At 40.3% G+C, this 15,141-nt stretch overlaps 1 protein-coding gene across 1 annotated transcript in view; it reads left to right on the top strand.

The window, feature by feature from the left end:
• LOC129710026 (vesicle-fusing ATPase-like) overlaps positions 1–15,141 on the top strand; it is a 186,838-nt gene that overhangs the window by 97,004 nt on the left and 74,693 nt on the right. The window contains exons 13-16 of the mRNA XM_055656713.1: positions 1,564–1,659; positions 2,566–2,722; positions 7,846–7,979; positions 12,195–12,261. Of these exons, the coding sequence (XP_055512688.1) occupies positions 1,564–1,659; positions 2,566–2,722; positions 7,846–7,979; positions 12,195–12,261 (454 nt within the window). The remainder of the gene's footprint in view (positions 1–1,563; positions 1,660–2,565; positions 2,723–7,845; positions 7,980–12,194; positions 12,262–15,141) is intronic.

Consider the following 15,141-nt stretch of genomic DNA (forward strand, 5'->3'; position numbering starts at 1 on the left):
TGGATGTTGAAGTTGGAGGCTAAATCTAAAGACTGTTTCATGTACTGCAGAGCTGTTGCCCCTAGTTTTCAAAGGACATTAAACAAAGACAGGTGACTCGAGTGTGGATTAGCTGTAGAGAGGCCTGTGTTTGGTGATGCAGGTACAACACTGTTTGAAACACCAGGCTTGGTGCCAGAGGGTACTGCTTTTCTTGATGCTATAAAAGTGGTGTTACTTACAGCCCCAGGTACCTGTTGCACAACAATACATTAAGTGTCTTTTGTGTTCCTCCAATCTCCAGGGAGCTGTTATTGTGTATGTGGGCAGCTGTTTGAACCAAATGTGAGTCAGTTGGTCCCACGGGATCAGAGAGAAGTCTTGCTCCAGGCACTTTAGGTCATGTACTACTGATCAACTAACAGGGGTTTAAATGTCAGGTTATCCCAGCCGGGTGATAGACTAACCCTTTGTGGCTCCTGTTTGTTTCAGTGCAGTTGAATATGTAAGGTAAGGAATTTACCTTGAGTAATTTGGGCCACCTGTAGGTGAACTGAATTGTATGCACTCTATAAAATGAGACCATGCTGACTATCCCACTTGCATGAAGGTGGAACTGTGATTGCAGTGCCTAGTGTTGTTTGGATTTATGCATCATTGTCAATAAAGTGCTAACCACTTGGCTATTAACTATGGCTAGAGATTTGATTCCCCAGTTCCATAAGGCTGCAAAAAGGAAGATTGAGATGTTCCCTGTGTGGTACTTTGATTGAGCGGACAAATATGTGTGTGGCTTTTAGTTACTGGGTTATGTAATTCCTTGCTTGTAGTATTGACACTGGGTTATCTAGGATAGAAGGTGGATTCTAAATCATTTGTCACCAGGAAAGAGGTCTTTGTTTCATTATGGTGATACAAGAGACTGCAGATGGTGGAATCTTGAGCAAAATACATGCTCCTGAAGCAATTACTGTGCAGGGATATGGACAGACAACATTCATTCTTGAAGAAAGGTCTCGACCCAAAAAGGTGTTTGTCCATTTCCCTCCACAGATGCACATTAATTCTTTATAGGAACCATAGTCAACAAGCAAAAATAACTTTAAGTAATGTGATTCTGTATGCATGGAATAGATTGGAAATGCACTCTAACTTCTTTACAGAATTCTCAATGTTTATGGCACAAAAAAGGTGAAGATTGTTTTTTTTACAGAATTATCTGATAAGATTTGACTCGTGGTTTCTTTCTCCTTAAAATATCTTTTCTGGCTTCTTCACCCCACAATAGTGGTGACTTTAGTTTTATTTAGAACTCTTTGATTTATGAGATATTCCAAGATGCTTCACAGCTGCACTATCAAATGAAATTTGTCACAAAATACATGGGCAGTTGACCAAAAGCTTGGTCAGTGAAGTAGGTTTTAAGGAGCATCTTAAAGGAAATGGGTTTGGTAATTGGTTAGCAAAGTGAAATATCAGCTAATGCAATGACTTGTTTAGCACCTAGATTTGACAGCATGATCGAGTTGGACAATGTATACAATCGTAATGAGATTTATTATTTACTTCACTTCCCATAACTAGGCGGCAAGCAAAGTGGAAGTTGACATGGAGAAAGCTGAGAAGCTGAAAGTCACAAGAGGAGATTTCTTGAATTCATTGGAGAATGACATAAAACCTGTAAGTATCTGATTATGGTGCAGAAGAGAACACAAGGTTGTACAATTTCAGGGCGTATGGTCTGTCTAGAAATGGATGAGGTGCTTTGGCACTGATTTTAAAAATGGTGGCTACTGCCTCTGCCTCATTTGAACATGTTGTTCACGGGCTATTTCAAATAAAATTGACTGAAATCTGGTTCAGCTTTTAAATTGTATCTCATGTTCTCAGGAGAAAATTATTTCATGTGACATTTCATATTTTATATCTCGTTAAACAAGAAATGTGAAATTTTGTTGTGCATATAATTTAGTGGGATAGCAAAATGTTTTGAACACTGATGATGTAGAGCTCTGGTTTTCTCAGAAAGCCAGTTTAAACTTTATAACACGTTCTTCTTGGAATTTGGGAGTTACCGGTTACTTCATTCCATGCTTCATGTTACACAAATTGTGTAATGAATCTTCAGGAAGAGGTTCCACTCTGTTGAACTAGTATGGGTCAACATTGAAAGTTGAGGCCGCATTGCAGTTCCTTGCTCTTCCCATAATTGTATTCAGCTCTTGATTTGAACTTCTTGAGATAGAAAGTGTTAGTGCATTACTGAAAGAGGAGCACATCTATTCACAGTACCAGCTCCTGCCCCTCTGTGTTATTCTGATAGACGTCCTAACACCAAAATTGGCAGCAAACCACTTGGAGAGTTCTGAGCTGCTCATGCATCTTCCCTTTTAGCACAGTATGCAGCAAATGGAGCCCAAAACATGCTGAATGTTTCATGCACAGATCTTGGTGCAAACAGCGATGTGCAGCTCTTAAACATGAATATTGATTGTGGTTAGATAATAGTACCTTTGCATAAATTAACAGCTTGCAAGGTGGAATTTCCAGAGGTGAGAATGTGATGTTGATTTGCATCTTTCACAGGCTTTTGGCATAAACCAGGAGGACTATGACAGCTATATCATGAATGGGATCTATGTGTGGGGTGATCCAGTCACACGAGCCCTGGATGACGGAGAGTTGCTTGTCCAGCAAACCAAGAACAGTGACCGCACTCCACTAGTTAGCGTTCTTTTGGAAGGTAAGTTCACGCTCTATCGCGAATGCAAACGCAACGGAAAAGTCACATGGGTGTTTGCCTAGTTTATTTAAAGATTAATCGGTGTGATAGTTGTAGCCACTCGTGGGAAGTGGAGAATGAACCAAATAAATATTGCATTTATTGCTATGAGGTATGAACATTTCACATGCAGCAAGTTTGTTTTATAACAACTCTTTTGCATTATAAAACTTGGTCCTTGAGCTACCCACAAATGATTCAAGATGTGATAGATCCCCTCGATGGTAGAGCCGATGATGGACTGGGCAGTATTTACACCTTTTTGTTGTCTTTTCCGCTCCTGGGCGCTCAAGTTGCCGAACCAAGCCAGTTGCCGATGCAGCATGCTCTCTATTGTGCACCTGTAGAAGTTCGAGAGAGTCCTCCTTGACATACCGACTGTCCGTAAGCTTCTCAGGAAGTAGAGGCGCTGATGTGCTTTCTTTATAATTGCATCAGTGTTCTGGGACCAGGAGAGATCTTCAGAGATATGTACGCCCAGGAATTTTAAGCTCTTAACCCTTTCTACCATCAACCCGTTAATATAAACGGGACTGTGGGTCCCCATCCTACCCCTTCCAAAGTCCACAATCAGTTCCTTGGTTTTGCTGGTGTTGAGGGCCAGGTTATTGTGCTGGCACCATTTAGTCAATCGGACGATCTCACTTCTATACTCTGACTCGTCCCCATCAGTGATACGTCCCACAACTGTGGTGTCGTCGGCGAACCTGATGATGGAGTTCGCATTATGACCGGCTACACAGTCATGAGTATAGAGTGAGTACAGCAGGGGGCTGAGCACGCAGCCTTGAGGTGTTCCCGTGCTGATTGTTATCGAGGCTGATACATTTCCACCAATACAAACAAATGAGAACAGTTTCTCTATTTACTCTTTGTAAGATTGTACTTATGCCTAATATATCTCCTGTCAACCCTTTGTCTCCAACAACGTCAGCCTTGGTTTCTTCTTTCGGCCTATTTTACTGAAATGCCTCATTCTGGAAACTGCTGTGATAATTTTTTTTCCGTGCTTGCTTCAGAGCATTCTCCTAAACTGTTGTAATCAGAATCAGTAGCAAAATAATTGGGCAAAAATCAGTACTTTATAGAAGTTCAATACAAGTTTCCTTCATTTGTGTTCTTCCCCTCCATTTATTAATCCTATACACATTACTAACTGCTCTCTCAACATGTCTTACCATTTTCAGAGATTTGTGCTGATGTACATTTTTACATCCAAACATTCTTTGGAACAATGCCATATGTATAGTATCTTCACATTGTTGCTGCCAAAATGCATCACTTCACACGTCTCTGTATTAAATTTTATCTGTCACTTCCCTGACATTCTTCAAGTCTATCTATGTTATCTTGTAGTTTATAATATCCTCACTGCTGATCGCATCTCCAAGTTTGAGCATTGCTGCAGAGAGACTGCAACCATTCAAAGGCATTGAAGGTGGAATCTGATGTACAGTGAATTGAGGTGGAAGTTGAAATTACCCCAAAGATGGAAAATTAGATATGGTAAAGGCATTGAAGCAACATAAACGTAGCTCATTGAGAGAATTTTAGAGCATAAAACAGTGCAGCACAGACCTTCAACTCATTTCGTCTCTCCTGAACATGATGCCAAATTGAACAAATCCCTTCTGCCTGCACATGATCCATTTCCTTCCATTTTCTGCATATTCATGTACCTATCTAAAAGCCTCTTAAATGACACCATCATATCGGTTTCCTCCATCACCCCTGGCAACACATTCCAGGCACCTACCACTGTGTTTTAAAAAAAATACACACACGTCTTAAACTTTCCCTCCCTCACTTTAAAGCTCTGCTTTCTGGTAGTTGATATTTCCACTCTGCCGAAAAGATTCTGACTGTCTACCCCATCTCTCATAACTTTATCAGGTTTCCCCTCCGTCTCCAATGCTCCATAGAAAACAATCCAAACTTGTCAAACCTCCCCTTATTGGTAATATGTTCTAATCCGGGCCGCATCCTGGGAAGGCTCTACCCTCTCTGAAGCCTCCACATCCGTCCTGCATTGGGCCAACCAGAACTGCACAGGGTGATCCAGGTGAAGTGTGGTTGATTCACAGTAGCATCAGATGGGACAGAGAAGTGTGAGGATGGTAACCAAGGCTGGAGATGGGGAAGGATAAATGGGTGCATAAATGGGAATCTGTTAAAGGTGGTGGGGAGTGAAGTGTAAAACCAGAGGGAGGGATGCTGTGTTGAAGGGATAGTGGGTGGACAAGTGGGAAAATATTTGGGGGCATGTTTAGGAAGGAGTGAGAGTTGAGTAGATGGAGATGGGGCAGGAAATGTAGGTGATGGGGACAAAGGTGGTGGAAAGTAAGGTGACAGGTAGGGTGGAGGAAAAGGAGATGGGGCAAGGGGGGGAATTGGAGACATCAATGTTCATTTCATTGGGTTGTTGGCTATCCAGGCAGCATATGAGGTGCTGTTCTTCCAAGTTGCGTGTGGCCTCACTCCAGCAGTAGAGGAGGCCAAGGGCTCCCATTGATTCGTTTTTCTGCCTGTGAAGGAAAACTTATTGTTGTAATTAATCTACTAGCACATCTTTGAGATGTGAGAAGGAATGGGTGCACCCAAGTAAAAACCACCATCATTGTGAAGACGTGCGAATTCCATGCTAACGGCATACAAGGTCAGAATCAAATGTACATCCCTGGAGCTTAGAGGCAGCACTAATTGTTGGACCACTCTGCTGCCATTTCATTACATGGAAAGATTGAACAGACTGTATCACTTTTCTCATTAGATAAGAATACTGAGGCATGACCAAGACATTTAAAATAAGTTTTGATAGTCTGGATACAGAGAAAATGTTTCCGTCTTGTGGAAAAGAACATAAATAGCAGTCCTCAACATAAAGTAGTCACTAAGCAAATGGATTGGGAAATTTGAAGAAACATCTTTACCCCAAGAATGGCAAGAATACTAAACTCGATACCACAGTCACCAATCATATGAATTAGGAGCAGGAGAAGCTCACATGCATATTCTGCATTCAGCAGGATTGTAACTGATCTGATTGTAATCTCAGCTCCGCATTCCAAACCACTTGCGATAAATGGTCACCCATTTGGTATCAAAAATGTATCTACCTTTGCCTTAAAACTGTTGAAGCACTGTATTGCCTCTGCTCCTTGAGGATAACATTTCAAAACCCTCAGAGAAAGGATTTTGCCTGATTTGTCTAAAATGAGCAACCTCTTAGATAAAGTGATCCCTATTTCTGTAAGCACTGATACACTTCAAACGAGGATAGATGAGCAAATGAGGCAGAACAGGATTAAACCAATAAATTTAGATGGGGAAAATCTGAGGCATACTAGACTGACACAGAAACTGCACCATTGGCTGGTTGGAACGGGTAGCCTGTTTATGTGCCATACGTCCTGTGTAATTGCCTATATACTCATGTGAAGGTGAATTAAATCATGGAACAATTTTGGGAAAGAGTAATGGATTCCAAACCAATATTTATCCCTCATCACGAGACCACAGGTAATGATAATTCATTACATTGCCATGTGTGATACTTAGCTGGGTTCAAAATAGCTTCTGCATTATTTATGTGATGAGTGACTTCAAGAGAACTTCACTATTGTAAAACGAATTTGAATAGCCCTGAAATCATGGAAGGTGCTACATAAATTTACGTTTCCACTGATACAAAGTGTGAAATTAGTCAGTGCATTGGAACTTGCAAAATATGAGAAAAGACATACTTGAGATGAGGAAAGTTCTGCTCACGAATCATATTCAATATCTTGAAACTTATTCTAATCTCACAAAAATAAATGATCTCAGTTAATGCTGACTGGTATTTAAAAGTATCTGTTGATTTAAGGTTAACTAAAATTAGTGTATGTTCTTGTCTTTTCTTGTCCATACTGGAATGTGCTCTGGTTAAAATTCAGAGTATTTAATTCAAATAAAAGTACATATTTACTTGCTGTTGCATCAGATATTTTACTATTGCGGACAGCAGCTGGGGTTTGAGAAATCCAGACTAAAAATTGAACAAAGTAAAACTGCTTCTTTAACACATTTCCCAGCTTGCCACCCTGACCCACATCCTCCACAGTGGATTGATTTATAATTTCCCATTGAGAGATGGTGGCAATAAAGTGTATGCAGTGTGATCTATACGATATTGCAGTTTCATGAGAAAGGCTGGACGGACCAGAGGACTGAAATTGTCCTGCCTTTGTGATAGATTTGTTACACTTGGTTGTATGTGAAATGATGGCTTGTCCCACTGTTGCAAAGGATAAGCCAGGCCTCCTTGCTGCGAATCGTTCCTTTCAGTTGGTCATGCTGCACCAGCTGTCCCTTGTGAAAAGCTTGTGTGGAAAACGGCTGCAACCACAAGTCAATCAGGCAGTGGTTTGCATGAAGTGTCTTGGAGACTCTGCAAGAGAAGGAGACGATGCATCCTGTGAGATGGCTCCTTGCGCACATTGTGAAATTCATTTGAAAGAAATCCTCATCTCCAGCTCGCAAAATAAACAGCAAGTCCTCTTTTGGTCGGTGGCAAGCAGGGCTCTCCCTGTCAGATACTTCTTACACGACCAGATTTTCAGACCCACTACACTGCGCTTGAGATGACGGCAATGATGGATATCCACCTCCTTGTGGACTGTGTGTTTGCTGACTCTGCAAAGGCTCTGTGGAGAAGTTGTATAGTCTGGGGTCACATGCCACTGGACACTGAGGGACGGAGTCATGTGTAACAACCCTGAGCTGAATCATTGATGCAGTGTTTAAGGATGAAACATTTGTGATGGCAATACTTTGGAAGAAAATGTGTTGAATTGCCTGGTGCAGTGAGCAAAGGCAACGACATGTCCTGAGTAAAGCTTTTGAAGTATATTGTACATTGATAACGTTGAAGTTTTGTAAATATTGTGAGCAAGTATGATATTCTTGGTATATTGAATGAAGACATTGCTGTGCTCCATGATTATATACTTTATCAACTTATTTTTTTAAATGTCTAAATTCATCTTGCTAATGTGAAAACGTGCCCGATTTGCTCATTCAGTTCTGGTTTTCATTGTAAATAGGACCACCGAACAGTGGCAAGACTGCATTGGCTGCAAAGATTGCAGAGAAGTCTGGATTCCCATTCATTAAAATCTGCTCTCCTGAGAAGATGATTGGGTTCTCAGAAACGGCAAAATGCCAGGCCATAAAGAAGGTGACTGCTTTCGGTGCTTAATCTGTGTGTTTTTAAATAAGACATTTTCATGTGATACCTGCTCTCAATTTTAGCTTTGCATCTGAACCTGCATGGATCGCTTTCCATTTTCTGCGGACTAAATTGGTTTCAAATCTGGTAGTTATCTGGAACGCGAGTGTTGGATGGAGACTTGTATGACCTGAGTTTTAGTAGTCCTTTCCAAGCACCATTCCATGGTCTGTCACCAGACTGCAATTCATTTGCAGGTAGCATTTCCTTGAACAGCTCAAGGCGAGTTTCTGGGTCAGATAAACCAAAGATAAAAAAGTGTACCCTTTGAATTAAAAAAAAAAATCTTCTCTCATCTCTCATCCTATATTTTTCCTATCTCTCTCTCTCTGTAATAATTTCCTCTTCACCTTCATTACATCCAGTTCAACTTTGTCATACAGAGGTTGGGCAACCTTGTGATGAATAGAAGCCAAATCTTTCTTTGCAGATGTTCGAAGTGGGTTGGGTATCTTGTATGTGAGGCACTGCCATCTGGTGGCCAGTAGAATCAAGCTGCAAAAGCATCATTCCTGCAACAAGCTAAACTTTTAACCTAATCCAATCAGAAAGTGCATTTCAGGAAGATTTTGCTACCAGATCTTTCAATTAAATGTAAAACATCTTGACGTATTTCGCAGGAGTGTTATTACATGTAACTTGAAAGAAAGCTAGCAAGGGTTGGGGAGGGTAGCCCTGATCTTGGAGCCAAGATCTTATAGCAGATCAGTTAGAGGAGGGATATTTAATATCTGGCTCCTTAAAATGAGCTTTGGAGGAGCACAGACTTTTCAAAGGTTCACGTGGTTTGAAGAAGGTCTGAAGAATGATCTCGACCCGAAACATCACCCATTCCTTCCCTCCAGAGATGCTGCCTGTCCCACTGAGTTACAGCAGCTTTTTGTGTCTATCTTTCTTCCAAAGGTTCTCTGTTTTGAGAATGAGAGCAGTGGATGTTGCCAAGAATAGATTTTGAAAAAAGTCTAACATTTAATTGACCAGGAACATTGCTCAAAGGGACATCTTAACATTTGGTTGCTTCAGAGAATCTCGAGTCTTGTATGCCATGTTACCTTTGTAATTACTTCATTAAATGTATGCATTGAAAGGCTGGAATTTCCACACAAGGAAAATGCCCAAAAGTCCAATTTATAGTGCAATTGCTATTTTAATGTAGACAATTAAATATCTCATCTATTTGGCTCTCAAAACGCCTATGAGCAGCAATATGATATTGATTATTTTAGAATAGTAGTTATAGAGCTGTAATAATGCATGGAGCCAGGCCCTTCAGCCAATCTTGTTTGTGCTGACCAAGTTACCATTGTGAGTTAATCCCAATTTGCCTGCATGCAGCCTTTATTCATCTCAACCCTTGCTAGCTATATGTCTGTCCAAATGACTTTTGAAAGTATTATTGTAACCACTTGTATTGTAAATTGTAATTATATTGAGAAATACATTTTGACAGGGACATTTAATAATATTCTCCAGGTGCTACCTGATCTTATGGGGAAAGTCCAACATTCTTTTAGTTTCAGTTATCTGCAACAACCCTGTCTGTATTTTACGACGTTTACATGTCCCTTTGTTTTCTCCCTCCAATCTATAAATCAAACAGCATATCACAATGACAATCTAGATCTCGGACTATCAGGAACATTCCCAATTTCCTATCCATCACTCCCTCACCCCTTCTGCAACTTAAAACAACACTAATTTTCCACTTCTTCAATTCTAAAGAAGGGTCTTTGATCTGAAACAATACTTCTCATTCTGCAGATGCTTCCTATCCTGCTTAGTGTTTACAATATTTTCTTTAAATCTGTTCCTTCTTGAGAGGGAATTTTTTACATGGACATGCAGAGAAATAGCCTTAATGAATTGTGAAAGCTGGCATATCCAACAATGCAGTGCTGTGCTAAAGTGTCAACCTTGCTCAAGTGCTCAAAACTCAGGCATGTGACTTGAACTTTCACCTTTCTGTCTAATATCAGGAGGTACTATTGAACCACGGTTGAGTTTGAGGACTTTATGATGAAAGAAGTCAAACCAGGTCAATATAGCGTGGATTGCACCGAGTATATCTGCTTACAGCTTTGTCGAGTTCAACCCATTGCTTGTGCTGTTATCCAAATTAAGTCGGTGTTGGCTTAAATGATGGAGTGGCTTCCTTTTCTGGCCCAAAGACTAATGGAACATTTATTTGTAGTGAAGCGGCAAGGGTAAGGTTGGTGGAGACTTCTATTCCACACATGATGGATCTTTGTTTACTTACAACGAATAAACTGATGGACTCAAAGCTGGAGTAACTCAGCAGGACAGGCAGCATCTCTGGAGAGAAGGGAATGGGTGACATTTTGGATTGAGACCCTTCTTCAGACATAAAATGATGGATCCAGCATAAGGGATCACCTTACCTTCACTAATACTTTATCTCCAGGAACAAAGTTTAAGCACTGAAAGATGGCATAGAAATTATTGTAAGAATCAAGTTTGTTGTTTCAAGCTTTTCACAAACAAAAACATACCAAGGAATGCTATCATCATATATTCGATCTCTGGCGAAGATAGTTTGCCAAAAAATGGGATGGCTTGTGTTTCTCATAGCTGCATAATTTCTGACTATTCTCTACTTAAGGTCAAACTTTGAATTCTAAATTGATTCTTTCAGCAAGGCCATTCTCTCTTAGATGGTTATATCCTGCATATAGTAAGGTTGTGGCGCCACCTGGGGGTTAGGCCACTTACTGGGCGAATCCTTAGCCCTGGGACTGGCTGGGTCACATGACAGTGTTTGGCGGGAAGGAGTCGTCACGTGGCTTAGGAGTGTGCCCTGATATTTATATGTATAGAACTCTGGGAGAACCCTTCCCAGTCGCGTGTGAGCTGTGCTTTGTTTAACACAATAAAGATCACTATGTTTCACAACACGTATCTCACGATAAGGTTTTCATTTAACAATAGCCCCAACACCCACCAAACTGACCCCATCAATGGGTAGGCAATGAAAGACAAATTAAGCACACACCACAACGTCCACATTATACATTTCCAATCTCATAATTCTGCTTCTAACTTTATCACTCCTTATTATTGTTATTTCTATTTGGTAAAAATACTACCCGCTTTCTGCAGTCATACACGTGGTTGAGGTAAATGATGGATATGTCTTTAAAGGGGAGCCAGTTAACTGCAGAAGTGGCAAATGAGTAGAAAGTAATGTTAATCGGTCGAGAGGAGGCAAATAGTGTTGGACAAAGGCTGGCGACCAAATCACTTATCCTTCTGGGATGAGTGGATGTTAAGATGAATGTTGATGCAGAGATTCAATTGCATGTGGAATTGTAGGCATGTAACAATGATAGAAGCAACATCCATTACATGGTTTAAAATGAAGACGAAATAAATATTTTTGAAGGAGATTTTTGGAATGGCATGGGATAGGATCTCAGCAAATAGCTGTGTTGTATATCTGATGCTCAGTATTAGGCTGATCTCTCTGTAAGGTGACACTGGTTTAGGTACAGTGTACTCTGATATCAATCAAAGGCAAGACTGGACAGGCAAGGACTTTATTCCTTGGAGCGCATGAGGCTCTGGTGATTTTATAAAGGTGTATAAAGTCATGAGGGGAATAGATAGGGTGAATGCACAGTCTTTTAGCAGGAAAATGAAGAACCAGAGGACATGGGTTGAAGGTGAAAGGGGAAAGATTTAATAGGAACCAGAGGATGGCAGGTTTATGGAGAGAGCAGCCAGAGGAGGTAGCTGAGGTATGTACGGTAACAACATTTAAAAGACATTTGGGCATAGGAATGGTTTAGAGGGATAAGGGCCAAACGCAAGCAGGTGGGACCAGTGTAGATGGGGCATCTTGATGACCAAGTTGAGCCGAATGGCCTGTTTCTATTGTCTATGACTAATTGTATCATAGTAGGACTTGATGGTTGAGGATCTTTTACATTTCAGTAGGTTCCTTCACTGATTTAGGAATGTTTACCAAAGACTGTTTAATGCAGCTCATTTGCCTGGGTCATTCACATGCAACAAGAATCTTTGAGGAATGTGAAACCAAAGTATTGGCCTGCAGTGTGTGTGCATGCTCTGCATTTACAAAAACAGTTGTGCTACTGCAAGCCAACTTGATGAACTGGTTAATAATTTATTAATTTCTGTTGACAGATTTTTGAGGATGCATACAAGTCGCAACTGAGCTGTGTTGTGGTTGATGACATTGAGCGCCTGCTAGGTAAGTGGGAGTAACATCATGACAATTCAATCACTTAGCTGCTGTACACAGAGCGTGGATTTTTCTCTGTGATTAACTGAGGAACCATTTTTCTTTATTAGGTTTGCAAATGTCAGATTGGCTTCCTCAGTTATTTTGCGAACTCCATTTCTATTTATTTTCTATTCACCCTTTGAGGTGGCAGAATAATTACTAGAATTTTCAAAATAGAATGAGCATTGAGGAAACAGCAACGAATAAAGCTATCCGCAAAGCTGTCACAAACTAGATGGGCTGAATAGTCCCTCTGCAGTAATGGTTTTGGGGCAGAATTAGGGCACACGGTCATATTAGCAATCCAGTCTGTCTCCAGTTCAAACATATCAGTATGAGAGCGAACACTGCATCAGGGATCATCAGATAACGGTAGCTGTAATTTTCTTTCTTCTCTCCTTTTGCCTCCCCTGTGGACATATTGCATGCTACTTTTGCCAAGGGGCCTCCACTGCATTCTGATTGAGCTCGGTCATGGCTAGGATCAGATCCTCTCCTTTAATTAATCGATTTGTTTATATTATTATGAATGCAACTAGGAGTTTGTCTCTGTCCTAAAGTGTAGTAAAGGAAACAGTTAGTTTAATGTGAGATGGATGAGGAATAATAACTCCCATTGAATTTGCTTTGTTTTTCCCATTCCCTCAACCATTGACCAAAGGTAAATTTGCTGCAAAAGCTTATTTCAAATTGACCAGCGATACAACCTGGGATTTAAGTTGTCTGGACTAGGTAGGATAATGTGGTGAATGGGACCTTGATAATCACTTCAAGGAAGCTTTGGTGTGATAGTCTCCTAATTACTAGCTGGACTTGGTGCTTAATGAGATTGAGTAAATTGCTTGTATGAGAGAAGTAGGAGTCCCATCCCATATGGTGAATTATTGAAATCAAAGCCTTCATTGGCAACGACAGAGCAATTAGACTAATTTGAACACAGTGTCACAGAACTACTTGTTGGAGTGCAAAATCTTGCTTTAACTACTTATCTGTATGCCGTGAGTTGAGCATAATATAAAGCACAGAATTCTAATGATATAACATTTCCAGCACTGATTTTTATCAAATTATTATTTTGTACCTTTATTCAACCATAAAACCCCAGAACAACTTTGACTTCCTGTGTATCAGTCAGGTCAGGTTAAATGGCTCAATAAAGCAACGTGTTTCGTTGCCATATGAATTGCGCAGTCACCAATATAAACCATGCTAAATAGGAGGCGGCATTTTTCGGAGCGACATGAAGAATAGTGAGATAAATGTGGGGTATACTTATATGCTTGTGCTTTTTGAGATCTGGAAGGTCGTGGTGATGGGTCTCTTGAAAAGCATTAAGGTTGATTACCAGGAAATGTATCCCAAATTATTGAGAGAAGCAAGAGAGGAGATTGCTGAGATCTTCAAGATCTTTGTATTTTTTCTAGTCATCGGTTTGGGACTAGTTTACAAGGAGATGTCATGGGCAAAATAAGCTGAAATACATTTCAGGCAATCAATCGCAGTGATCGCTGGCATTATATTCAGTGATTATGTATTCTCTTCAGATTTGGTGCTCCTTCTGGTCAGCCAACATGCCAGTATCAGTATCCAAGTTCACTACTGAAATAATTCTGGATTGCATGACAACTTTCAGATCCTCTGGGCAGTGTAGTGATGGAGTAGGAAACAAGTCTGTTCTGGTTCCAGGATACTTACTACACTCTGACCATTGCAGGATTGAAGATTTGTTTTAACCAATCTCTTTAACCAATCAATAACTAGCTACTTGGAAATGAACAGTGATTGGTTAAAAAAAAAATCTTCAACCCTGCAGATCCCTTCCTTCCTTCCTTCCTTATTCTACCAACAATGGTCAGAGTGTAGTTTTTGAGATAGCTATAACAGCTTTTCTATGATCCGAGATTTGGCTATGTCAACAAACTGCAAAGGGCATTTACAATGCAAGCCTAATCTCGGATCCGATTTAGGTTATGATATCCGCAGTCTATGTAAATTAGCAAATGGTCTGCCTGGGTAACATAGAATTTTGTGCAACATAGAATTATAGAATGATACAGCACAAAAGGTAGGCATTTGATCTGACATCACTATGCAGGCTCTCTGGTCAAAACTTTCCAATTCCACCATCTTGCTCCTTCTCTGTTTCCCTGTAAATATGTTTCCTTCAAAGTTTAGGTTTATTTTTGCCACGTGTACTGAGGTACACTGAAAAGCTTTGTTTTGCATTTTATTCAAATCAGATATACCTTGCATCGTGCAATCAATTGAAACTCAAGCACAATAAAGCAATGGGGAATGTGCAGAATGCGTTCTCAGCATTGTAGCACATGAGTTCCATAGACAAAGTCCAATGTCCTCAATGGGGTAGAGGTGAATGGAACTGTACTCTAGCTTATGGAAGGACCATTAAGTAGCCTGATAACATTTATCCACTTCTTTTCAGCATATTAATATTAAATCTACTTCTAGCACCATTTCTTAATGAATTCGAACACAATTAATATTTTTAGGAAATGTTTTCCTTGTACTGCCTCTGTTTTGTTTTTACCATTCGGCTTAAAGTTCTGTTCCTTGGTAGCTGACACTCTCCAACTGGAAATAATTTATGGTTCATGATTTTGAACATTTCTCTGAAATCTTAACATTATTCTTTTGTCAGAGGATCAAGCCCAGCTTCACCTCCAATTGAAGTCCCTCATTCCTGGTAGAATATTGGTAAATCTCCGTCTCTTACCCTCTGACACACACTATAGGATCTGTGTCAAAAGGACAACCAGAATCAAGTAACTCCACCACCATGTCCATGCTCTCATTTCACTTCTGCCATCAGAGAGAATGTATAGGAGG

The sequence above is a fragment of the Leucoraja erinacea genome, chromosome 27, assembly GCF_028641065.1.
Source record: "Leucoraja erinacea ecotype New England chromosome 27, Leri_hhj_1, whole genome shotgun sequence".
Taxonomy (NCBI): Eukaryota; Metazoa; Chordata; class Chondrichthyes; order Rajiformes; family Rajidae; genus Leucoraja; species Leucoraja erinaceus.